This window comes from Rhinolophus ferrumequinum, chromosome 9 (genome assembly GCF_004115265.2).
Source record: "Rhinolophus ferrumequinum isolate MPI-CBG mRhiFer1 chromosome 9, mRhiFer1_v1.p, whole genome shotgun sequence".
Taxonomy (NCBI): domain Eukaryota; kingdom Metazoa; phylum Chordata; class Mammalia; order Chiroptera; family Rhinolophidae; genus Rhinolophus; species Rhinolophus ferrumequinum.
This window is the reverse complement of record NC_046292.1, coordinates 63,894,500-63,921,050: the sequence shown is the minus strand read 5'-3', so window position 1 is coordinate 63,921,050 and position 26,551 is coordinate 63,894,500. Positions and strand designations below refer to the sequence as shown.

At 36.7% G+C, this 26,551-nt stretch overlaps 1 protein-coding gene across 1 annotated transcript in view; it reads right to left on the bottom strand.

Annotated features, from left to right (window-relative positions):
• Positions 1-26,551, bottom strand: part of DNAI3 (dynein axonemal intermediate chain 3) — a 68,901-nt gene that overhangs the window by 12,336 nt on the left and 30,014 nt on the right. The window contains exons 11-19 of the mRNA XM_033113305.1: positions 25,956-26,045; positions 24,284-24,370; positions 23,372-23,500; positions 21,947-22,020; positions 18,349-18,493; positions 16,993-17,077; positions 9,469-9,596; positions 5,836-5,899; positions 104-234 (exon numbers count right to left, since the gene is read on the bottom strand). Coding sequence (XP_032969196.1) covers positions 104-234; positions 5,836-5,899; positions 9,469-9,596; positions 16,993-17,077; positions 18,349-18,493; positions 21,947-22,020; positions 23,372-23,500; positions 24,284-24,370; positions 25,956-26,045 — 933 coding nt within the window. The remainder of the gene's footprint in view (positions 1-103; positions 235-5,835; positions 5,900-9,468; positions 9,597-16,992; positions 17,078-18,348; positions 18,494-21,946; positions 22,021-23,371; positions 23,501-24,283; positions 24,371-25,955; positions 26,046-26,551) is intronic.

The window sequence follows — 26,551 nt, the reverse complement described above, 5'->3', positions numbered from 1 at the left end:
GTTTCCCACAGGCACTGTTCTATAGGAACAGCTTATTGTTCCTATTGCGTTTCTCAATAACAAAGGACCACACACCCATTCCTCCATTTCGTAAGCAACTTACCGTGACACCTTCTTTCCAGATGGCCATGTTCCACCCCCCAATGGTGAGGATAATGTCCTTGTAAAAAGGTGATCTCTGCACAGTGTGGACAGCACCATCGTGGACGGTGCAGAGGTTCACTGGCTTCTTTGCTGTTGGAGTGGAAAAGGCCATTTCGTCTTTAATAACACAGAATACATTTCTACAGTGAAGAATGGAGTGCCCTCCGATGGACAGACAGGTCCTGATTAATGAGGTCCAAGAGTCAAGAACCAGAATCTGTCAAGGAGTAGCTCCTCCTCTTTTTCTGGAAAGTCCAGGGAATTTCCCACCAGGGCCACTTTGCAAGTTCAGAGGAACAGTTCATGTTCTTATTCATTTATTCATTCATTCATTAGTCAATAAGTATTTGTGAATTGCCTACATGTACCAGGCACTGTAGATGGCTGGGCACGCAATGGTTACTCAACAAACATGATCCTGCCCTCATGGAGCTCACAGTCTAGTGGGAAAGACAGATATGGCCTCAACAGATAAATCCCAAAGTATAGAATAGAAAATGTGAAAAGTGTTACGAAGGAAAAAAAAAAAACTTTTACAAGAGAGAGTAACAAGGGGCATTCATAATTTGGACTGAATGCTCAGCAAAGCGTTCTCTGGAGATGAGCCATTTAGCAGTTTGACCTGGGAAGATTTTGGTGTGGAGGAACATTCCAGACAGACGGAGTCCTGAGGAGTGTTTAGTGTGTTTATAAATTTGAAGAGGGCAGTAAGATCCAGTCTGGTAATCCCAGTGTGAGACATGTGAAACAAACGGGGACCAGGAGTGATGAGACCATGCAGACCCGTGTAGGAAAGGGGTTTAGATTATACTCTAAGTGTAATATGTCTTCATGAGTGCTTTAGGCCTGGAAGATGATCTGACTGATATTTCCAAAAGATTCTCTGGCTGCCGTGGGGAGAATGGATTAGCAGCAGCAGGTACACGCGAAGAGAGAACGCCATAGGAGGCTGTTGTAGCTCTGGTGCGAGGGCATGGTGGCTTGGATGAAAGTGCAACGGAGAAGAGTGGGTAGTAAAGAAATATTTGTGAGCTAGAATTGACAGGGCCTGGAGATGGCTCGAATAGGAGGGAGGGGTGAGAGAGATGAAGTGCTGAAAATGAGAGCCAGGTTTCTGGTACAAGCAACTGGCTCATGGAATTTCCATTTATGGCAACTGGGAAGTCAGGAGGAGCAGGTTTGAACTTGAAGATCAAGACTTCCCTTTAGTCTCTGCCCAGGCCCGGGGGCCTTCTGCCTCCCTGGCTTGTCTACCACCCCATTGCTTGGGTTTCCGCTCCCCCAGGCCTGTCTGCAGAGCTGGACGCTCCTCACCCCTTGCTGCCCATACCCGCCCCAGGCATGGCCATAAAAATACGTGCCTGGCTAGACCAAACCACAATGTTTGTCTACTTTATACTGAATCCATGAACGTGTTCTGAATCTCATCATATTAATGCTATGTGAAGGCTGGATTTTTTTTTTTCTCAGAACACCAATGGGACACTAAGCTTAAAAAAGAGTGATTATATCTTGCCAAAAGCTCATAAAGTAGAGTTTCAAAGAGATATTTGTCCACCCATGTTCATACCAGCCTTATTTGCAATAGCCAAAACTTGGAAGCAACCCAAGCGTCCATCGATGGATGACGAGATAAATAAAATGTGGTGTATACCTACAATGGAATATATTATTCATCTTCAAAAGGAAGGAAATTCTAATATATACTACAACATCGATGAACCTTGAGGATATTATGCTGATGGAGATAAGCCAGTCACAAAAAGACAAATAATGTTTGATTCCACTTATATGAAGCACCTACTCACTTATATGAGTCACAGTCATAGAGGCAGAAAGTAGGATGGTGGTTGCCAGGGGCCGAGCGGGGAGAGAGGAACAGAGAGCTACTTTTTAATAGGTATAGAGTTTCAGTTTTGCAAGATGAAAAGAGTTCTGGAGATTGGTTGCACAAAAATGTGAATTTAATGCTACTGAACAGCACACTTAAAAATGGTTAAAATCGTAAATTTCATGTTTATGTATATTTTACCACAATTTAAAAATTATTTGAAAAATGTTTATGAAGTAAAAACAAATACAAAATTTAAATGGCACTCTTCTCATTTAAAAAAATGTTTTCCCTCCAACCAAAGTCCCATCTTGAAGAGGGCACAGAGGACAGGCTTTTAAGTTCATCTTGAAGTGATCTAGAAGATTGCTGGTAAGGCAGGAAACCCATGGCAACCAGTAGCTTTCTTCTTGCTGCTGTTCCTGTTTCTCAGAGCCTGGTTTTACCCTCAGGGTTAGCAAGGTTTCCCTGACAGCACATCATTCGCTGATCAGGGCTGTCCAGAAATCTGGAAGCCCTCTGTGAAATATAATGATTACCAGTGATTGCAATATTGGCAACCACAAAGACTTGTACTTTAAAATACTGTTAGAGGGTGATCACTTCATAAGGTATACAAATGTGTAAATACTATGTTGTAAACTTGAAACTAATATAATATTGTATGTTAACCATAATTGAAAATTAAATTATAAAACAAAATAAAATAATAGGCTAGATGTTCTCAGCCCATCATAACTTTTCCTTTCTTTTGTCCTTTGAAAGACCTTAGTGCCATTTAGCAATGAATGGAGGTATTCTTAAATTAGTAAATGAAGTGCCAGAGCCCCCAAACCAGGTTATTACGATTAAAAAAATGACAGTAAACAAAAAATTATTTCCAGAGTCATTATCTAATGAAGGATTCAGTATAGTGACTTATTTAAAGAGCAGACTGCCTGAGTTCAAATCCTGACAATGCAACTTACAGTAGCTAACCCCACAGAGCCGCTGTGAGGGTTAAATGAGTTAATCCAGGGAAATTGCTTAGGAGAGTGCCTGGCACGTGACATGTGCCAGTTTGTGAGTAGAGCATATGAAATGATTATGTCAACTGTCATTCAGCCTGCATTTCTTGGCTTGTCACTTAGATCATCTGGAAATTTTGATTTTACATTTTTTTTAATCACACACATCTCAGTCAGGGTATTCTGTCTTTCAGAAGTTTTGTCTTAGAGAAGAAAATTCTCCTTGCCTTGTTGTACATTTGAGATAAGAACATGGGGTTTCCAGCAGATCAAGAGGGGTTGGGTTACCTCATCTTTACTCAGGAAATTTCAGTGATGTTTATGAAAGACAGGCTGGGAGCTCCCAAGGAAAACACCACCAGTTCACAGAATGTAATGAGGGCATGCAAAGCGCGTACTCATTGACTTTCTCTGAACTTGAACCGTCATCCAATGGGAATAGCAGTGTTATTTGTCTCTCCATGTTACAAAATACTTGACCGATGATTTTAAAGTACTTTAAGTATAAAAGTATTATGATGATTTTAAAGCATGCTTTAAGGAGGTGGTTAAAGCTATTTCCCATTTTCTTGAATGAAGTAAATGCCAAGGAATTAAAAGCAACTCCTCTTCTTCCTGACCACCTCCATCCCATTGGTCACAAAGTCCTGACGTGTTGATCCCTAAGTCTGCCTCGTATTTCCTCTGCTGCATGGCACTCTGTTACCATGCTTATACATCAGTCCTCCCCATCTCTTAGCTAGGCTATTGCAGTTGGTCATCATACTTCCATTATAAGTCTCACCAATAAATTAATCTAGTCCCTGTTCTCCTGCCAGAGTGATTTTCTGATTATACTGGTGGCTCGAGGATAAAGTCTTAGTAGGGTACTCAAGGCTCTTTGCCATCTGGACCCAAATGTCCTTCCTGGCACCTTTTCTGCTGCTGTTGCCCTCTATATTGCTATGGTTTGGCCAGGAGATGTCCCTGTTTTCTTAATTGTCCCCTGGCCTTTTGGGCTTCCATATTTTTGTACTTGTCACTCGTTCTACCTGAAACATCTCTCTCCATCTTCTCCATCTGGAAAATTGCAATCTACCCTTTAGGACCCAGCTCAACTGCATCTCTCTTCAGTGAGGTCTTTTTTTAACAGCCCAAGAGAGTCAGTCGTCATTTGTTTATGTTGACTTTTCAAATAGGTTGTGCAATTTCTCGGGGGAGGACAATCTCTTGTTCATCTTTATATCCCCAGTGCCTGGTACATAGTAAGTTCTGAATAATGATTTGATGAATAAATGACGGTAAGAAAGAAAGAACAAACAAATGTCAGGGAAGTTCAAACATAAAGTTCTTGGTTTTCAAGTTTATTGATATTGATTATTCTATAAATGGGAGAGAATTCATTTAAAATAAATAACTCAACCTGTTTGTCATGGGCTGCTTCAAGCAATTGAGGAAACTGCAGGAGGAGGTAAGGCCCCAAGAAAAATCTCTGAGACCAGGAGGAACCAGAGTTTAGCTGTGTGTAACCAAGTCATGGCCTCAAGCTTTTGTCCTACGGGTGTTGTGGAGACTGCTGCCATGTTACCTAGTGCCTGGCATGCAGTACGTGGACACATTCATGAGTTATCGAATAAATAGAAACACGCATCAGCATAAAAGTAGTTCAATATAATTCATTACATCCAATATGTAATTTTGAATTCAACTTTAAATCATGAAACTGGGAATAAATGGAAAGTGGGAAATTGGTCTCAGTTCTGCATGCATGTGACCCTCCCTTGGGTCACATCTAATCCTCTCTCAAGGCACCACACTTATTAATAACATACATTTGGGCTTCTGGTCAGGGGACACTATGTACGAAAAGTAGAAATGCTTTGTTTCCAGATTAAAATGGCTACTTGGAAGCAATGCTGACAAAGCAAGCCTTTCCAGGTCTGTGGCACTCCAGTCTACAGAACGAGACTCAGTAGATAGAAGTGAATGGAGTGAAGTGTGAGGTGGAGACCGGAGCCCCAGAAGCTGTTCCCTGAGAGTTGTGGCTTTGAACTCCAAACTCATCAGTCACTTATGTGTCTACTTGCCCCAACCCCCACAGGGTTGTCCAGATCCCCACGTGCAAACCAAGCCTGGCGGCCCCACCTGACTGCCCCACCGTGTTCTAGCAGTCGCAGGAGCTTCCTCTTCCTTTGCTTATGATTATTCCCTGCTTTGAAAGCTGGTTCAAATATATTTTTATGCCATGATAAAATCCAAAGTTTTAAAGTAAGTAGTTGTAATTGTGGCAAACACCAAGGCTCTCAGCTTTGACAGAAAGCTTTGCTTGCTGGGGAGCCTGAATCTTGATTCCTTCTCACACCTGGGTGTGACCTTCATACTTCTGCTCAGCTGCCCAAAGTCCTGCTCTGGCAGCAGGGGAGACCATGGACAAGTCCGAGTTCCAAAAGCGGGTCCTACAATCACTTCTCCCATACTATCCTAAGGTCTTCAAGATCATTGTAAATTTAGCTTATAATTTCACATTAACTCAAATTTTCTACATAGATAAGCTACCAGGTTGTTGAATTACTAAAACAGCACTGTTATTTTAAAATTGTGCTCCTCAAGTTTTGGTGTGAAAACAAATCACCTCGCAAATCTTATTGAAATCCATGTTCAGATTTGGCAGGCCTGGGGTAGGATCCACAATTCTGTATTTCTAACAAGCTCCTAGTTGACAACTGTGTTGCTTGTCTGCAGCCTACACTTTGAGTAACAAATGTAGAATCAGAAACTCAAGTGCCCTCCCTTCCATTAGCAAGGCCAGGGTTACTCAGTACTTTGTAAAAAAAGGAACAACTTACTAATAATGGGACAATCATTAAAACTTACTCATCAATCGGCCAGTTTCAGGGTCTCTTTCCAGTTTCCAATCTGTGTATATCACTTCACCTTCCTAAAAATATTACAGGTTTCTGATGAGTACAATGCCCAGGTAAGAAACATAAAACCTCATATTCATGTGCTAAGACTAATTATGACAGATACAAAGCAGTCAATTTAATCAAATGATAATTTGGTACAATGCTGGGAAAAGGCTCAAAATTATTACTTGGTTTTATCTTAAACAATAAAATGAGTTTGTTGAGTTTTTGTCCACATGTACTGACGTGGAGAACACGGGCCATCACGAGATAATCTATGTACACAAGTTCCAACTGCTGGGTTTCCAAAGTTTTCGTTAACAGGAGATCGTCCCGATGAACTGAAAGCTCCAGGAGGAGAGGGATCCTGTCTGACTCACTCAGTTCTCAGCATGTTACAAAGTCAGTACTTAACAAATATTAGTGGTTAAGAGAGAGAGAGGGAATAGGAATTCATAACATGGTACTCTTTACCTTTCAAAGTTGAGAATAGGAAACATAAAGTTCCATCCAGGTAACATAACAAGTAATATGTATTCCAGTACCACTTATGGCCATTTTAAGAGGGGAAGGCAGAAGGACCTGGTATAAAGGAGAGTCAGAAACACCCACACAAACAGGAAAGACAGAACAAATGAATGACAGAGATGGAGAGATTTAGATTTAAAAAAATAAATTAGTTCCATGCTCCCATTTTAGAGATGCAAAAACTGACTCAGAAAGGTTAAATGACTTACTCAAGGTCATCCAAATGCAGTTTCCTAATTCCATTTTATTCCCCCAGTGCATAATAAGAGAAAAACACAGAGGAGGGTGTATAAAAAAAGAAATCAAGAGGACACAGAAGAGAGAATGGATTCAGATGTGTGGGTGAGGGAGGTAAGATGGGAAAACATTTGGTTTATGCAAAGTGAAGGGTAAGCTCATTAGGGCCTGAGCCCACCCATTCACTCATCGGTGCTTTCTTCACCCATGTTAATTCATTTAACAAACAAGGACTGTGTTTGGTGCTGGAAATTCAATCAGAAAATAAGCACTCCTTCCCTTCACAGTCACAGCCTAAGGGCACACACTGTACACATGGACATGTCTAGCCTGTTGCCTGTGGCACAACCCCTCATAATTACCATTCAGTGAGCACCCAGTTCTTGCCAGAATTACTAGGAGCTTTTTGTGTGTGACCTCAGCCCTCGCCAAAGGTCTGTAAGAGCATCACTAATTAAAATCTCCTTGGTCTCATAGCTGTTTCGTGGGACACTGAAATTAAACCAAGTCGAAAAGGAATAATTTCAACCAGTTTCATAAATTTGTCTTGAGTGCCCATAATATCATCAGCCACCTAGCTGGAAACTTTCTCGTCCTTCTCCATCCATTTCCCTAAGTTCTGACAATGCTACTTCCCTCCACCTCTGTGTGGACACTCCTGGCCTCACTGCTCAGGCCCTCTTCATCTCTGGTTTGGTTCACCTGCCTGGCCGTTGCCTCCAGGGTCCCACTTCCTCTTGCTTCAGCCTGTGCCAGCCAGCCCAGATGCCAGGGAGGCCTCCCTTATTCTCTCTATCCAAAGAAGAAGGACCAGCCACGTCATGGGTTGGAGAAAGGCCTTCCACTGAGATGTCAGCCCCATGAGGGCAGGAAATTTTGTCTATTTTATTCACCGCTATATTCCCTGGACCAAGAACAGTGCCTGGCATATATTAAAAGCTCAATAAATATCTGTCGAATTATGGATGGAGTTAATTCCAAGCAGGGCAAGGGCTCAATAGGCAGGAAAGAGTCTAGTGCATAGGATGAATGAGGGAAAAATCAGAGCAGCCGGAGTGAGGGAGGGAGATTGGTGCAGATGAGGGTGGAGAGACACAAAGGAACCGAATTATGCAGAATCTTACAGGCCACGGGGTGAGGAGTTGGGGTTTTATTCATATTTCACTGAGTTTTTGTGGAAGAGTTGAAGTGAAAGGTGCTATGCTTTAATTTGTTTTTTACAGTTCTTTATCTTTCTAAAGCTGTCATTCTCCTGCTTTAAAATTTTGGTGTGCACAGAGACAAATATATGAATCCACTTATGTGAGGTACCTAGAATAGTCAAATGCATAAAGACAGAAAGTATACAAGAATGGTGGTCGCCAGGGGCTGGGGCAGGAGGAAATAACTCACCTGGGGCAGGTGAGTTATTGGTTTAGTGGGTACAGAAGTTCAATTTGGGATGATAAAACAGTTCTGGAGATGGATGGTGGTGGTGGTTGCTCAATGATACGATATGAATGTATCTAATACCACTAAACTATACACTCAAAAATGGTTAAGATGGTAAATTTTGTTATATATTTTTCCAGAATTAAAAAAAAAATCTAAAAACTTCGGTGTGAAGCCCAAGTTATAAAACATGTATTTATTTGGTAGTGTCTCATTGCTTTCCAAATGAAATTCAAATTACCTAACATGGCAGAAAGTGCCCTTTGATTGGACCCAGCCTAGCATTCTAGGCATAGATTTCCTTCTTGCGCCACACTATTCCGTTATCTCCAGACAGACCCTAGACTTTCATAACTCCAAAATATTGTTCAAGCTGTTACTTCTGTTGGAATCTATGCTCTCACTCTGATTCTGCTGGAATCTATGCTCTCACTCTGATCTCCTCAACCTCCAACGTCCAGCCAGCTGACAGGTCGCCTTCTCCAACCTCTTCGTCCTGTACCCTCGGCCTCCGGATCGGTGTTGGCGTGGATCACACTGTCAATGTATTTGCTTCATAACTAGGCAGTGAGCGCCCTGAGGGCAGGGCCTGTGCTATTGATTCATCTCTGATCCAGGGCCTAGTGCTGTGCCTGGCAGGTAGTGAGAGCTGGTGGGATTGACTAATCCCATTGTGCAAACTGCATTTGAGGAGACTGAGCTATGGCGTCTTCCCACTGTTCTACAGCCTAGGAGAAACACCCTTCCTTTCAGGAAAGGAGACTCATGTATAAACAGGTATCTCTGCCTCTGACTGTAAGAGAGAGCCTCATTTCTTCATCTGTTAAATGGGAATAATATCACCTTTATAGGATTGTTAAGATTAAATAAGGTATAATTTGGAAAACACCTGGCACAGATCCTGCTATATAGAAAATGTCCAATAAATGAGAGCTCGCTTTAGTTATTATAATAGATACCAAACAATGGCAGCAATTATTGTTATTATATCCAGTTGTTATTTATCTTTTGAATTGAGTGAGTTTTTTACTATCTTTCTTAGTAGATGGTGCCGGCCTAACAAAACAATGTATTTTCTAAGTATGGTTTCTAAGTATGTCTCAGCATGGCTTTTTTCATATAATATAGGTCTTTGATAACTATTTGCAAGCTGATCAATACATTATTAGTAAAAAGGGTCATGCTTAATTTTATAGATTTTTCCACATTTGTTCAGGAACATTTAAAATATGAATCTATGAGGCAATGGGGTTAAAATTTTTAAGTGCACATAAACATATTAAAACATGAAAATGGTATAAATGTTATGAGATTTCATAAAGCAAACACGTACAATAAGACTTATAATCATATATTTCAATGTAGTTAAAATTATTAATTGTCAAAGCAGATAATTCCAACTCACCTCTGTTCCCACAAAGAACTTTGTACAGAAGTCGTCTATTGGCTTGAGAACATTGGCCAACCCACTTTCCAGGTTCTGGTATGGGTTCTCTTCTGGCTTTATGACTTTGTTCTGAGCTAACAATTTGTCTGGGAGAGGAGTATGGGTAAAAGAAGCACATATTTACAATGAAAGATCTTTTAAAATATAATTAGTCTATATTTTCTGTCCCTTTCCACACACACCTGTCCCATTTCCTCCCCAGCGTGGCATAAGTCCAAGCATTTTTCAACTTCTAATTTAGCAGTAAAATGCTTTCTCCCACCCCCCGTCAAACCAAGGCTTATGTAGGACCCCCTGCATGTAAAACTGATAGAAGCTGCATGCTTTTTGAAGTGTTTCTTGGGTGGGAAGGGAGAGACTCTTCTGCTTACTTTGCAGGGGTTCTAAAAGGTTTCATGGCACACAGCTTGAAAACCACTTCTATATATTTACATCATTTCAGAATTATTTACAGTCAAATTTGGACACAATATATATCCCCTGGGTTATATTACCCTTAATAGTCTCCATAAGGCTTTCTAATGAGAAACTCATGCCACTGTTATTCAGTGGGCATCATATGGAAATTTTTCACAGTTCAAAATTAGCCTATTAAGTTTCAAAAATGCTTTAACTTCTAAAAAAATAAATCCATCTAAAATGTATTACTTGTTTGTCATATGCACAGCATATGTAACATTATTTGTTTTCTGATTAGCTTAGATTTATTATTTCTGAATATCAGTGACTGTACTATATCATAGCTATAAGTATACATGCAAACAGCAAGAATATAGTTAATCTGGGGGCTGAAATTCAAACATTATCTGGAACTTATTTCTTTTTAAAACTATCTGATGTTATTTTTTAAAAAAATCTTTTATAATCTAGAGTTAATAAATGTTATTTATTGGCGCTTTGGAAAAGAGAGAAAAGCATAAGGAAAATTACAAAAATCACACATTATCATATCTCCCAGAGATGAACACTATTAAAATATTGGTATATTTTCCTCTAGTTACTTTCTATTTTTTTATTTTTATTTTTTTTAAAGATTTTATTGGGGAAGGGGAACAGGACTTTATTGGGGAACAGTGTGTACTTCCAGGCCTTTTTTCCAAGTCAAGTTGTCCTTTCAGTCTTTGTTGTGGAGGGCGCAGCTCAGGTCCAGGTCCAGTCGCCGTTTTCTAGTTGCAGGGGGCACAGTCCACCATCCCTTGTGGGAGTCAAACCAGCAACCTTGTGGTTGAGAGGACGCGCTCCAACCAACTGAGCCATCCGGGAGCTCAGCGGCAGCTCAACTCAAGGTGCCGTGTTCAATCTTTAGTTGCAGGGGGCGCTGCCCACCATCCCTTGTGGGACTCGAGGAGTTGAACCGGCAACCTTGTGGTTGAGAGCTCCTCTAGTTATTTTATGTGAGTATATATAAACAGGTTTTTTAAATTGCGTATTTTATTACTATATCCTGCTTTTCTATTCTCTTAAAGATGTATCTTGGACATTTTCCAAGGTCACTTATTAGTTTTTAAGAAGTGTGATATGAAATTTCTGGGATAGATGGTAGAGAAATATGTGCTCTTAAAACCTTCATCACCACATCTCAATACATCCTCTGGGTTACATCACCCACAGGAAAACAAACAAATGAACATAAAACCAACCAACAAACATATCAAAGAAAACTAAAATAAGAGAAGAAAACTTCAGTTATATTGATATATATTGCATTTCAAAAAATTTTTAGCATAATTCTGGACAAAAGTAAAAATAGTTTTCGTGATTTAGTAGGTACAGTCAACCAATACCTCCATTGTTTGGGATCTATGTGTTTTGAGGGGTTCCTTTACCATTAGGCAAGACATTAGAAACAAATATCAAAGTCAAGCCAAACATGGAACAACATTTAAATAGATCTTTAAATAGCTGTATTACAAAGTGTCAGTAACATTTCAGAAAAAGCTAGGCACATTTAATCACACTGTTCGTACTAAAAGATATTCATAATACATTTAGCAAAAGCAAAAAGGTGTTTTGTCTATTCAATATATAAAGTTAAAGTCATTAAAATATTTATTTCAAATTCTTCACTCTCATGTCAATGTCTGTTGTTCTCTTTTCGAATAATGTACATAAATATATTAGCAGAATAGAACATGTATATAATTTGTAAATAAATACATGTTCAGTGGGAGTATTTACTCCAAATGGTTTCCTGAGGGGATGCCAGATGGAAAAATTTGGAGCTCTTTGGTCTAACAAGGGAACACAAGAGCCTGATGCAGGGTTCACTACTAGTAACGCAAAGGAAGAGGCATGTGTGAGATGCATTGTGGATTAAGACTTAATTGTTCTGAGTGACAGACTGGACATGAGGGGCCTGAGGAGAGAGTCAGAGGTGACTCAGATTCTGTTCTGGAGAGATTGACTTTGAGGGAAAAGGTTAGGTTCAATCCCAGGAGAAGGAGAGAGAGGAAGTGAGAGAGAAGGGGATTCTTGGAAGAGATAAAAAAGTAGACCGTATTACCAAAGGGAGAATGTAGTGAGAAAAGCACACAGCTGAACTTAGAATTTGAGGTACATTCAATGATTAGAGGGCAGCAGGTAAAATGGAGCCAGGAAAGAGGGCAGAGGAGAGAAACTGAAAAAGTATCAGAAAGATCACAAAACCGAAGAAAAGGGGCTTAGTCCACAGTGTTTAATGTGATAGAGTCAAAGAGGAGGAGGTCAGAGAAAAATGTCATCAGCTGCATTTATTCGGACTTGATTAGAATAACTTGGATATTTATTAAATTCAACTTAAATTCAACTATCTTTATGATCATCCTCATAGGTCATGGATTTTCCATCACTGGGGATAGTAGTAATCATAGCAGCTAACATTATTGCAGGCTTACCTACCACATTGCCAGGCACTAAACTGTGTGCTCCTCATGAACCACTTCATTCAATCCTCACCATAACTGGAGGTGGTTAAACATGAATCCTCCCTCAGGAATGAGTCAACTGAGGCTCAGGGAGAATAAGTAACGTGCCCAAGATCTCACACATGGTAATTAACATTTATAGTGAGTTGATGTGCTGTTCTTAGAGCTTTACATGTATCAACTCTTTTTATCTTCACAGTACTCTGTGAGGTAGTTATCTTTATGACCCCCCTCTCCTCCTCACATCTTTCTCCTTCTCTTTTTAAACAGGTTTAAAGAAAAAAAAATTGTAAGGCATAGAGAACTAAAGTAACTTGACCTGGTCAAACAAATTGTGGCTTTGGGATTTGAACCCAAATCGTTGACTCCGGAATCCACACACTTAACCATTAAGTTCCATTACTTAGAAGAATATAACGCAGGCTCTGAAGGCAATTCCAAAAGAGGAATTCCAAAACTATATACAGTAAAGTCTTCCTCATAGGAATAAATATAGAACTTAAAGTTCTACAAGAGCTCTATTAAGACCTAAAATGGCAGGCAAAGGGTGAGTGGCCTGTGGCCACTAGATGGCAACAGAGTATCAGACATTGACGCTGAGACTGAGTGAAGCCTTGAGAAGGTGATGGTAGAATAGCCTGGAATAGCTGTATTCACAGTCCAAGGAGAACAAGTATAGTGTCAATAAGCAAAATGTGATGAAGAAGCTCATGAATGTATTCTAGTCAACAGGTCCATGTCTGGCCAGAGTAGGTGGGTCGCTGGCAGTTTGTCTGAAGGAGAACCAAAATACCATAGGTAGATCTCAAATAAGTGCTGAAAGCTGGTTGTCTACACTGGAGGCAGGACATGGCCGTAGTAACTGCCTTTAGAGATAAGATGCATGTGTTAGCAAGACCCATGGAGCTATGGAATTGTCTGCAACATGGATCACTGGCCACACATGAGGGCACATGGCCAATTGGAGTCTCAGCTGTGTATCTAAAAACATGCGTCCATTCCTTTCATGAACTGATTTAGCCAAATATGCCTTTCTCTAAGAAACATCCAAAAAGTGACTTTGTCTGGAAAGAGAATATTCATTTCATGAGGAATATTCCTGTTTGATGGCATTTGGGTCATGCTTTTAGGTTTTTCTTTTAAATAGGCCCTTCCTTAAGTGGACGTAGATATGTAGTTGTTACGTATTTTAGTGAAAGGAGGGACTTGTCTTTTTCATAGCGACGTCTTCAGGGGCTGGCACTTTGTAGGAGTTTAATAAATGTTTCGAATAAACACCGATGTAATTGTGGAGATAGTAGTGTAAAAATTATTCTTTAAAAGTTAAAGGATCACAATATTTCTGTATAATGCCCCTGGCCACATTTAGCTTCACACTCCTATTTCCTAATGTTAGCAGTGCCTATGCTAAAATGAAATAGAATGTTCTTTAAGGGACAAAAAAAGGCCCTTATCCTCTGAAATTCTACCATACTTAGGCAGTCTTCAGAAAGACATGTCTCAGGAGTCTAATATTTGAAAAGAAATGAAGTGTCAACAGAAATTACACTCACTTGAAAGACATTAAGGTTAGATTTGTTTGTTAAAAAGATATGGTCATATCTCATAATAAATTTTTTAAAACACACTTTAGAGAGACTTTTCTGCTTGTGGCCCAAATGGAGCAATTAGTACTGGATTTAAGCTCTCTCACCTAAAACAACCATAAAATGGGCAAAATACACGAAATCATAGTTTTTTAAAAAAAACAGACATTGCACCACAAGGACATTAATCTCTGAGAGATCGGAGAAAAAAAAAGATAGTTTGTAACCTAATCATATCAATAATCACATTAAGTCTAAATATTTTAAATGTCCCAATTAAAAGACAGAGATGACCAGATTGGATTAAAACAAGAAAAGGAAGACCCACAAGAAATGCATGTCAAATATAAGATCCAAATAGGTAAAAAGTCGAAGGATAAAAAAAGATACCATGATAACAGCATCCAAAAGAAAGCTGATGGCTATAGTAATATTAGACAAAGTAGATTTCAGAGTAAAGGATATTACCAATTTACCAAGAGGATATAACAATCCTAAACACTTATATATCTAATAATGTGATGCTCAACACTTTTAGTAATAGGTAAATGCAAATAAGATATCAGTAAACACATTTTAGAATACTTAAATTAAAAAGTCTAACCATACTAACTGTTAGTGAGGATGTGGAAAAACTGGAACCCTCAGACACTGCTGGTGGGAATGTAAATGGTACAACTAATTTGGAGAACACTTTGGCAGTTTCTTAAAAAGTTAAACACACACCGACCATACGATCGTTCCAATGCTAGGTATTTACCCAAGATAAATGAAAGTATATCTCCATACAAAGCATGTCCATATGAATGTTCATGGAAACTTTATTTGTAATAGCCATAAGCTGAAAACAATTCAAGTGTTCATCAGGTGAATGGGTAAATATTTATGGCATATTCATACAATGAAATATTACTCTGGAATAAAAAGGAATGAACTATTCATACACACAGCAACATGGATGAATCCAAAAATAATTATGCTGTTTGAAAGAAGCCAGACCAAAAAAGAGTATACATTGTATGAGCTACATAAAATTCTAGAAAATGCAAACTGATACATAGTGACAGAAAGCAGATGAGTGATGGCTTGGGGGTGAAGGTAGGGGAGGTGCTGGAGGGATTAAAAAGGAAATCCCTACATGAGTTAACTTTTGGGAGTGAGGGATATCTTTGTTATCTTGATTATAGTAATAGTTTCATGGGTTTTCAATATGTCAAAACATATTAAATTGAACACTTTATCATGTGCATTTTGTTGTATGTCAATTATACCTCAACAAAGTTGTTTGAAAGATATAATGATATACTTATTATAAACTGGATAAAAGAAGTAACATCCTCATGACCATCTCTTTTCATTAGGTTAAAAAACAAGACTAGGACAATTAATAAGTTATCTTTTTACAAGTTACATTAAGCTCCCTCAGTGTTGGTTTTCTTAACTGTGATATGGTAATGAAAATTCCCAGCTTGCAGGATTGTTATGATCATTAGCATCTGTTTTATTGAGTTTTATACCCCCAGGGTCTAGCAGAAAATAAATACTTCATAAATATCTGTTACATGAATGAAAGCATGTGCCGTACTTAACCCTTGGCTGGAATTCAATAAATTGTAACCAATAATCAAATACAAAGAAGGAAGAGAGAACTCACCTTAGATTCCCTCTGGAATAGAGCAGACCCAAATAAATTAAAAAAAACATGCAATATTTTAATATTGCTTTGAAAATGTCTATAAAAACGTACTGATTCCATTTTTTTTTAGCATGAGGTCTTTTTAGCATGTTATCTGTGATACACAAGGTTTCAAAGTAAGTTTTGCCTATTCTGGATATTAGATACACAATATGTTTTTCTTTGCTGCCCTGTCATTTAACTGAAGATTGAAAAATTTATGAGTGGAAATCCTTTTGATAAGGTAATTGTTTGGAAAATAGTTGGTAGTGATTCTTATATGTTTTCATTATGCATCGTTCTCAAGGTGGGATAGTCACACACACTTTTATTTTAATAGTTTTCTCAGCTTATATGTGCGCCCTTCAAATTACTTCAACAAAGATGTATGGGTTGAGTTGAGATAGATTTAAAAGTCAATTGTTCTTTCTTTACTCAGTTTTACCATGGTGCTATAGAAATATTAATTTTCCTATTATATTCTGATAGAGAATGGTAATTTTGTTTCTTAGTACTTCATAACTTATTTTACTAGACTTGAGGTATGATCCATTCTATAGAATTATTCTTTGAGCACATACATATTTGTTAAGTGGACTTCGTTAAATTTTTTTAATGTAATAAGTTTTCAAAGACACATAAAGGTGTTTAATAAACGTTTGTGAAACTGAATTCTGTCAAACTTTTTAGTGTGTATAGGCGGTTTTAATGTGTTGCCTATAGCTATTATAGCCATTATAAAGTTCCACATCGGAAGGTTTGATTTTCTGTATTCTGTTTACAAATTAGACAGACTATCCCAGCAAGTAACCTTAGACATAATGAGCCACTAACACTAAAGCTATTAGATGTCTTTTTAAAAAATGTTTTTATTATTATTATTATTTTTAAAATAAATTTATTGGGGTGACAATTGTTAGTACAATTACACAGATTTCAGGTGTACAGTTCTGTAATACATCATCTATAAATCCCATTGTGTGTTCACCACCCAGAGTCAGTTCTCCTTCCATCACCATATATTTGATCCCCTTTACCCTCATCTACCACCCTCCTCCCCCCTTACCCTCTGGTAACCACTAAACTATTGTCTGTGTCTATGAGTTTTTGTTTCTCATTTGTTTGTCTTGTTCTTTGGTTGTTTTTGGTTTATATACCACATATCAGTGAAATCATATGGTTCTCTGCCTTTTCTGTCTGACGTATTTCGCTTAGCATTATAATCTCAAGATCCATCCATGTCGTCACAAATGGTCCTATTTCATCTTTTCTTACTGCCGAATAGTAAGATGCCTTTTTAAGAAGCAAAGGAAGTTACCTTGTGCTTTGTAAAGATGGTCTTCACACAGGCTTATCTTGGTTGGGCAGTGGTCTAAAGTTGTTTCACCTTTAGACAGCTTTATCTTTTTGGAGAACATACAAGAGAGATTGTTTCCATATATCCTTAAATTGTTTTTGCTTTTCCCTTCTACTCCCAGATTGCTGTTTTCTACCTCCCTGTGTTTCTCCCTCCTCCATTCTTCCTCAGATTTCTAGCTACCTTCAAGGAAAGCACTGTCCGTCGGCTCATTTCCAAATCCCAAAATCTCATGTGTTGTTTAATTTCTGAAAATGTTTTGTATTCTATTTCATAACACATTCTTATTGGTTTTAATATAAAATAATGGCTCATTCTCCTGTTCCCTAAATTTTTCAGCTAATCAAAGCTCCAGAAAGATGTGCAGGGACCTGACATTGCCTGGCACTGCCTAGTCCCCTCAGGGACACACACATGCCTGAGTTCCAGAAGTGGCCCTGGGTCTGCACCAGAATGGGAAATGGTCACACTTGACATTTTTCCCTCATGGCTCCATCCCCACTTTTCCTCATTAGGATGTTTGTCCACATGCTACACAATTATTCTCAGGTGAGTTTTTGTTTGCTTGTTTCTTTTTAAACTATTTACAGCTCAGTGAATCCTAGCTCAGAAAATTTCTAATCCTAACTTCTAATCCCAGTTATTTCAGGAAAATTCTCATCCCTTCGTGCTCTCTCTTCTATTGGGAGAAAATACATAATGATGTAATTCTAGTGATACTTATAAAGAAAGCAAGGAAAGAAAGAAAGTATCAAGTTTAGAAATAGAACTAGACATTCCAAAGAAAGAGAACCATCAACATCAGAAGTCCATTCATATTTTCCACACACATCCCACTAAAACCGTATCTTTCTTGAAGCTCTGCCATTCGAGTACAAATAATTTCTCATTCAATTACTTTTCAGTTTGTTTGGTCATAGATATCACAATACTGTTTCCTAGTATTAATGTGCAAAATATCCAGAATTGTGGCTACAGTAGAGGTAAAATTAGCTTTTTTGGGCTAACCTGGGAGCCTACCAATTTTCAAGCAACTGGTATGCAATTGAATAATTATTATGCAAACTATTTGTAAGTTGTGGCAGCTTATACATGAACAAATATTAATTTCAAGTTCACAATAATTGTGATTTGGGGGTTGATATGGGCAGGCATCACAGTGATTCAAAGAATTTATTGGATGAATGAATCATGAATTATAAAGTCCTGTGTTAATTTGTGCTGCTCTACTTTTAGAGTTTATGTAGGGTTGTCTATGCATATAAATTACATAGTGTATGTAATCAAATAAGATGGAATAAATCCTATGTTATTTACCTTATAGAGAGGTTTCCAGGTGAGATCTAGGTGCAAAAAAGTAGTTGGTACATCAAAAGGAATTTCAATAGTTTCTTCTTTCTTTTTCTCTGCTGGTTGAGGGGTTAAAGTTTTCTGTGGTCTGATATCCCAAAAACAAATTGTGCTTTGAAAAAAAGTTCACATATAATTTTTTTATTAAGTACAAATAAAGTTGTAATCTCAGGACTACCATTCTTGCTGCTACACATTAGCAATGTAATCATGGTTGTATTTTAATATCTATGAAACTAAGATTTTTATGAAATGAAATTATTTTGCATTTTCTATTTTAGAGAATTAAACAGTTCATAGGATTATTTAATAATTTGGTTATTTGTTGGTCTTGAGACAAATATTATCAAATATGATAATTGAGTTTGGAGATTTACACAATCTTTTTTTTAACATTAACGGCTTTTTGAAATATAACCCATATACCCCCAAATTCACCGTTTTAAAGTGCACGAATCAATGGCTTTTAACATATTCAGAATTGTGCAACTGTCACCACAGTTTTAGAAGATTTTCATCAATTCCAAAAGAAACCGAATTAGCAGTCACGCCTCATTCATATACAGAGGGTGCCAAAAAAATGTATACACATTTTAAGGAAGGAAAACTGTATGAAAATTGTAATGCTCAATAGTATATACCAATAACAAAAGATGAATACAAGTCACATTTGACTTCTGCAATTACAAGAGGTGCTCAAAGTGGTTACCATCAGCATCCAGACACTTCTGATTACTGCAAACTACTGCTTGAGCAACATTGACCAAAGTGTCCACTTGTATACATTTTTTTGGCACCTCAGTATATATTGTGAAAACACTACATACACAGATGGAGTTATATTTAATGTGCTTTTTACATCGCACGCATCCAATAAGTGTTGTTTCTTCTCTTTTCTCCTTCCTCACAGGTTGACTATGAAAATCAGATGAGATAACGTATGTGAAAATTCTTTGTAAAGTTCTACACGTACATACAGTGTTACTTTTAGTGCAATAAACTTGGTAAAAAATTTATAATGAAACTTGTACAGTACTTCAGTGTCTTTGTATTAATTATGTGAAAACATATGATGAAAACCACAAGAAGTATGCTATATTAGCTCCATAATTTATACCACTGAGGTTATGAGTAACCTGATTTAATAAACTTGAGATATTATTAAAGATTTAGATGTGTATGTATTTAGATAAATGGTTGGTAACTAAAGTAAGAGTAACAAAACTTGCATTTATTTATGTGAATTATTTAATTGACACTAATCATTTATTCATCTTAATAATGAATAATTAAAATTAAATTGATTAATGTTGGTAAAACTTTTGAAATTTTAATTAAGAAATTATTAAAATTAATAAAAATAATAATCATTTTTGTGCTGTTAAAACATAAATCCTCAGGAGAATACCACAAATGATGCCATAAGATCTATTTTAAAATATAGTTGATTTAAACTGTTTTTCAAATTACACAGCTCTTCTTGAATCTCATTTATGCCATTACTTTGCATTATTTGTGAAATGGTTTTGCTAAATACATATAACTCTAGTTGAACTATATGCATAAATCAGTCACACATTCTTAATTAATGGAAATTTAGTTTATCTTATTCTATATTGTAAGACCTTTTAGCATGGCTGAAGTATAAAGGTTAGGACTGATGAGTTTTCCAGATAACTAAAAGTTAGGTTTTCTAAATGCATAAACTTGTTTTTTTTACTTTAACAACTTTCTGAAGGAACTATTTTTAGAATACTCTAGACTATATCCAAATTCAACGGTCATTATTATAAACAACAATCTGTATCTTCAATGTAGAATGCGTAATATTTTTGGTCTGTTCAGTGCTTCTAAATGTTTTTCAAGGCTACCAAAAAACGGTATAGCTCTGTGTTCTGTTGTTTATAATCAACATTAAACCCTGAGCATTTCTCCATTAAATAATAATACAATTCTCATTGTTGTATAATATTTCATATGCCCCTACAGGTGCCATCCATGTGTTGCTTTTGCCTGGGCAACCAACACCCCTCTCCCCGCCCCCCCCCCCCAAACACCTGTTTTTTAGCAAATGCATTCTAATCATTTTAGAGGGACTTGCTCCTTTCCTATTGGAAGCACTCAGGTTGCAACTGTCACTCAAGGTTCTCTGCCATTCCTTCCCTGGCCAAAGGGGTGAGTTCATGATCTAATAGAAGTAAATTAGACTCTTTAATGGCACAGGTTTGGTACTGATTCCTTCATATCAAAGGGGCTGGCCATTTATTCCTGCTGCCCAAATCCTTGGGGCCCTTTCTGAGGCCTAGTCAGCTCTTTCTTTGATTCAGTAACGTTACTTACTAGCTATAGTATAGGATATAATTGTATATTCTGAAGGTGCCAAAAACATGTATACACATTTTAAGAAAGGAAACAATTGTATTAATTGTAATACTCAATCCATAAGGATAACAAAAGATGAATACAAGTCATGTCTGACTTCTGCAATTACTGGAGGTGCTCAAAGTGGTTACTATCAGCGTCCAGACACTTCTAATTACGGTGAACTACTGCTTGAGTATAGATAACATCGCTTTGGCACCCCCAAATATATATACTATATATATATATATATATATAATATATATATAATGAGCTAGAGATGGATAAATGTCTTTGCCTTCAGAGACACATTTCCTATACCCATAAGTATCTTTCAGAGTTGTTGTGGATATTAAAAAGTTAACCTATTAAAACACCTAACAGAGTATTGGCATAAACTTCCAACAAACGTATTATATTTCCACTAAGTTTATTTTGTCCCTGTAAGTTAGCCATGGTCAATTTCTGTTGCTTGCAACCACAGAACCTTACACAACATGCCCACAGGATGAGTCGGTCTCCTTGACCCTGTGCCCACGCTATCGTTACTTGTGCCTTTTCCTGCCGCCCCACAGCTGCTTCTGCTGCTGTCATTCTATGACTTGAGTTGTCATTGTTTCTATTGCGGTCAAAGCTGTTTGGAATGGTAAAGTTTTGCCAGTATTGGGATGCTAGATAATATTAGTACTCTTCATGTTTCCTACTCCATTATGAATTTCCAGTTCTATAAATTGGGAGATGCAATTTTTAAAACTAAACATTCTTTAACATAGCTACCAAATTGTTTACAAAAACACTTTTTACAAATATGCAATAAAAATCTAAAACTCATTTTTTTTAAAGAAGCTTTTTCCAAATTAAACATTGTTATCTTCGTAACTGTAAGATAAAATTAAATGTAAACAACACAAAAGGTAAATTAACAAATATAAGAGTGTGAAAAAGCAGAATAACTATGGATAGTGTCATACATTATCAACCATGAAATCTAGTTAATTCTTCTTTTTACAACATATTTTTATCTATAAAAAGATATTTTTAACCAGCAGAAATCTATAACATTCTATCCTTTAGTTATACTAGGTTTAATTACTATACTAAAAATTATTTAAGGAACAGACGAATACAATGATTTTAGAAGTGTCTAAGAAAAAATAATATATTACATGAAAAGATATTAGGTAAAGTTTAAGATAAGACATACCAATCTGCTGAACAGGTGACAAGTTGACAGCATAGCTCACTTCTATTCTCAAAGACGGAACCTATTCTGTTAATCTATTTTTTGAAAAATGCAAGATGTAAGTTCTGTGTACCTAGAACAGCAATTACTTTTTTCTGATAGCTTTTTAAATTTTTTATTTTTTCTTCTTTGTTTTAATTTCTATTAAAAGAACATAACACTCCCACAGAAATTTGGAAACTAGGTTGTAAAATCAAATATAATTATGCCATATATCTTTTCCAGTCTTTTTTTCAGAGACATTTTTATGTAGTTTTAATTAGCATGCATGTACCTTTCTATCCTAAGATTATAATTCGAACGCTTACCTGTGTATTCATGAATTAATTCTATTTTAACAGTTTTATAATATATAGATTATGTGCCATAATTTCATTATCCATTATTATTGGAAACGTAGGCTCTTTCTGCTTTGCCCTGTTAATTGTGAAGCTGAACACAGGAGCTTTTATGCAATTGTTAAGTAGTTAAGATTAATAGAGAAGAGCTTTAGTGATTTGTTGTAATTTTCCTCTGACTTGTTATTTTTATTTAAATTTTTAATCACCTGAATTAATTTGTGTGTATGGTATGAGTTAAAATGGAATTCCTTCTCTTGGTTGTAACTTCCGTTAACCTATGTTAAACCTTTATAGATAACAGAAACTATGCCTAGGCTATTTATTGCAGTCCATTATAACTTTTTAAAATATTATTGTTTGGCGTAATCTATTTGTATACCTTGAAGGGCTAATCACCTTTTGTAACTCTAATTTTCAGATTAATTTTTGATATTCTCACCTGTTAATTCTTCAAAGTACATAGTAGGTAGATCCTTAGTGTCCTTGACTAACCATTTGGGGAGCTTACCAGTTTCCAAATTCACAAACACCAGACTTTGTGGGTCAAGTACAGACCGCAGAGACAAACTGTAGTACAATCAGCGGGCTCACTCACTGCACAACTAGTTTTTACCACCAGCCTCAAGGTGCAATTCAGGACTGCCTTGGCAAAATTATTCCTATATGTCACAGATCTTCAGAGTTGCTTGCTTCAAACAGCTGGTGTCATAAATTTTAAATCCACAAAGGCTAAGGGTGTAAAATATTTATGCTCTATTTTTACATATCAAACTCTCATCTTCCCCACCATTGTATTCTATCAATGTTGACATCATCTAGATTTTTTAGTGCTTTTTAAACCACGGTAATTGAACCATTGGCCTTACTCTCATCCCCAACTCAGATATTGGACTAGTATCAGTGACACAGCTGTTTGGTGCCTAGTTCCCGGTTATTGCACAATTTAAATGTAAATGAATTATTGACTTGAAACATCCTCTGTGAATAAAATCTTCCAAAATGTTATACTCCAGCAGAAGAAAGGTATGAAGCCATTGAGACTTACCTCAAATGTGTCAGGCAGCCAATGTATATCTGTAATTACTTTTTTATGTCCATTTTCTATTGAGGAGACTGCGCAGTGTCTGATATACATTGCTTCTTTATTACTGTCTGGTTCAAGGAGGAACATAGGCTGGAAAAATGTTTTTAAAAAGTTATGTGCAAACTTCAGAGAATTGATGAATGAACTCATACTGTACTCCTCATTCCAATTAAAATTAATAACTTGGAGAAATGTCAGTTTAAGGAAAAACATAAATGAGTGTGACTGACTCCCTAAAGAATCAATGAGATCCCATTTTTGAAGGAATTTTTTTATTTGTTTGTTTGTTTGTTTTTTGCTTGCACAGAGGCCACATCTCATTGTTTCTTGGTGAGAGACTTGTTGATGCAAAGGTTGAAGAAGTGGGGATGCAGATGCACATGGTAGATAAGTATTGAGTTGGGAGCTGAGGACTTTTTTCCTAAGCCACAGCTTCACGAAATCGTAGCATATAATAAAGTCAGAGAGGATAGTAGCCCCTTGATTGTATACGTGAGAAAATCGATGTTTGCTGAGATGAGGGGACACATCCAAACTCACAGGTCTATGATTCAGAGTCTGGATACAGAGCTCTCTCAGCTGCATCCGTTTACGCAATTCACTTGGCCTCTTCCTTTTATTTAATGACAATAACAACAAAGAAGAACTTAACATCCTGGGATAGACAGTGCCATCTGTTTTGTGGTGTTTTAAATCAAGGGCCTACATAAAAGTGATTCAGAACAATGTCCACAGCAGATGTGAAGGATTGGGAAATAACACTGGTTTTTCCTATTGAGGCTTTGTTTAGGTTGGCCACTCTGTTAAGTACATTTTGATAGACTTCTGAATGGAGAAAAAAGTTGCAAGAGAAAAATTAAAAGAAAAACCAACCTTGAGTATGGGTTTTTTACTTCTATTGCCACCCGTCTTAATGTTTTCTATGCGATCAACATGTGCAGTAATATCCCAAATGACAATCTGAAAAAGAAATAAATGTGATCACAACATATTTGTAGGATTAAAGATTTTTGAAGACCTATTTGCATTAATATGCACTCTGATAAATCAATAAACTTGGGGGATAATCAAATTTAGCCTACGTCTTAGGTAGGTCAACAAATTTTTAAAGCTAATATAAAAAGAATGTGTTGTTTTTTTCTATAAAAATATTTTCAGCACTTTGATTTTGGTGTTTATGTTAATAAATGCTAGTGTTTTTTAAAATCCAAGATAAACATCACACAATACCCTCTGCTTTGGGAAGAGTTCATCCTCTGATGGGGGAATGTGCTATGATTGTGGGGACAGGTACTTTAGACCCAGAAGAAAACAGCCTGTTCTCCAGAATTAAGTACAAACACCCAATTGTCCAAAAAGGCTACGAAATGATGATTTTGATTTAATTGGGTATTGTGGCCAACTCGAAATTTGCATATGACGGTCATTTTTTGAAAAATCAGAATAAAGTAGCATATGCAACACTAATTTAGATTAATTTTCAATGACTAAATTTCATTTCAGTACACAAAAATATTAACAAAATGTCAGGATTACAGAATTATTAGTGCATTTAATTTCTTCATTTGCTTTTGTAAAATATTCTATAACAAAGTTGTATTATCTCTGTAATGAGTGAAAAAGGCATTTCAGGATTTGCAGGGCTTAGAGCCTGGTCTCTGGGTCATCATTGTGACCACCAGTTACTGTTGAACAAAACTGAGGGAGAAAATTTGTTTTCTTGGATGTTTTTTAGTTCTGGAAAAATGGGCATGGACGCTTCAGATATTTAAACTTCAACCACAAGGACGTTTTCCTAGCCACACCAAAAAAGATCATACACCCTTGTAATGGTCAAATTCACTGCAACACAGTGAATTTCAATTTTGATCCTAAGATAGATTTAAGGTTTTTGTTTTGCTTTATTGGAGTAACAGGAAATTGGAGGATAGAATCTAAATTTTATATAAATTAGATAATTTAAAAGGGAAAAAAGAAAACCAAATACGGTATCATACTATACACATATAAATTCAAGGACATTATGTATGTTTTCCAGTGGATTTCTGTTTAAATTCTATATTCTTCCCTAACTCTGAACTTTAGGAAAATTTCAGAAGAGGCCTCCTGACTGAGAGGTATTAATGCTTGTGGGTTTTGTTCTTCCATGAAATCTTATACAATGTGTGGTTCTATCTGAGCCACATAAATAGGTCTGATCTGGTTTAGTTCTGGTTATAATGACTGGATTACCCTGTGGATAACTTGAGCTGTGATGCCATGTATAACACTTATTTATTTATTTATTTATTTATTTATTTATTTATTTATTTACTTACTTATTTATAGTAAGAAGTTTTTTTTAAAAATTGACTTTATTATATATTTTTTTAAAATTGCCATACCCCCACCCCAATACATCTTTATACCCCAGTTCAGATTGGCACACAATCGGCATGCCTTCCTTCTGCTGAACTGAATCCTTAAGTACAAAAACCTACCAATCAAAATGTATTACAGAATATTATCTAAATTAATAAATACATGAAAAAAATTCAATACATACCTGTCCATTTATGCAGCCTCCAGCAATGATATTAGGGTTAGTTGGACAGAATTTGAAGCAGAAGATGTCATCTGGGCTCTCCAGCATTAACTAAATTAAACCCCGCAAATTCAAGAGAGTGAGAAAACCTATTAAGACTATGGCTGAAAATAATAATAAGGCAGTCAAAGTCTAATTTTATAGCTATCTATCAGAAACATGCACAGTGAGTCCATTCCCAGCGTTCTACCTCTGAATTAGAAACTGCTTTTGTTGAATTTTTGTGGACATTGACCATGTCCAGGAGAGCAGGTACACTCTCAAGGAGACAAAGTCTCCCCTACCCCATTCTCCATGGCTCATTGTAGGGGCATCTTATAATTTTTCACAAACAAAATGACTATGAAATCAATGTTTCTGGAAAGTATGGAAAATAAGATTTGGGAAACCAGGATATTTATCTGTTTCATTCCCTGCGGTATAGCTAGCCTGGCACATAATGGGCACGTGAAAATAAAATTTGTTGAATGAGAAAAGGTGCAGGTATTGCCAGTAATAATATTTCAAATTTTAAAATAACACAGAACACAGAAGGTAAACACACTCAAATGCCTGGT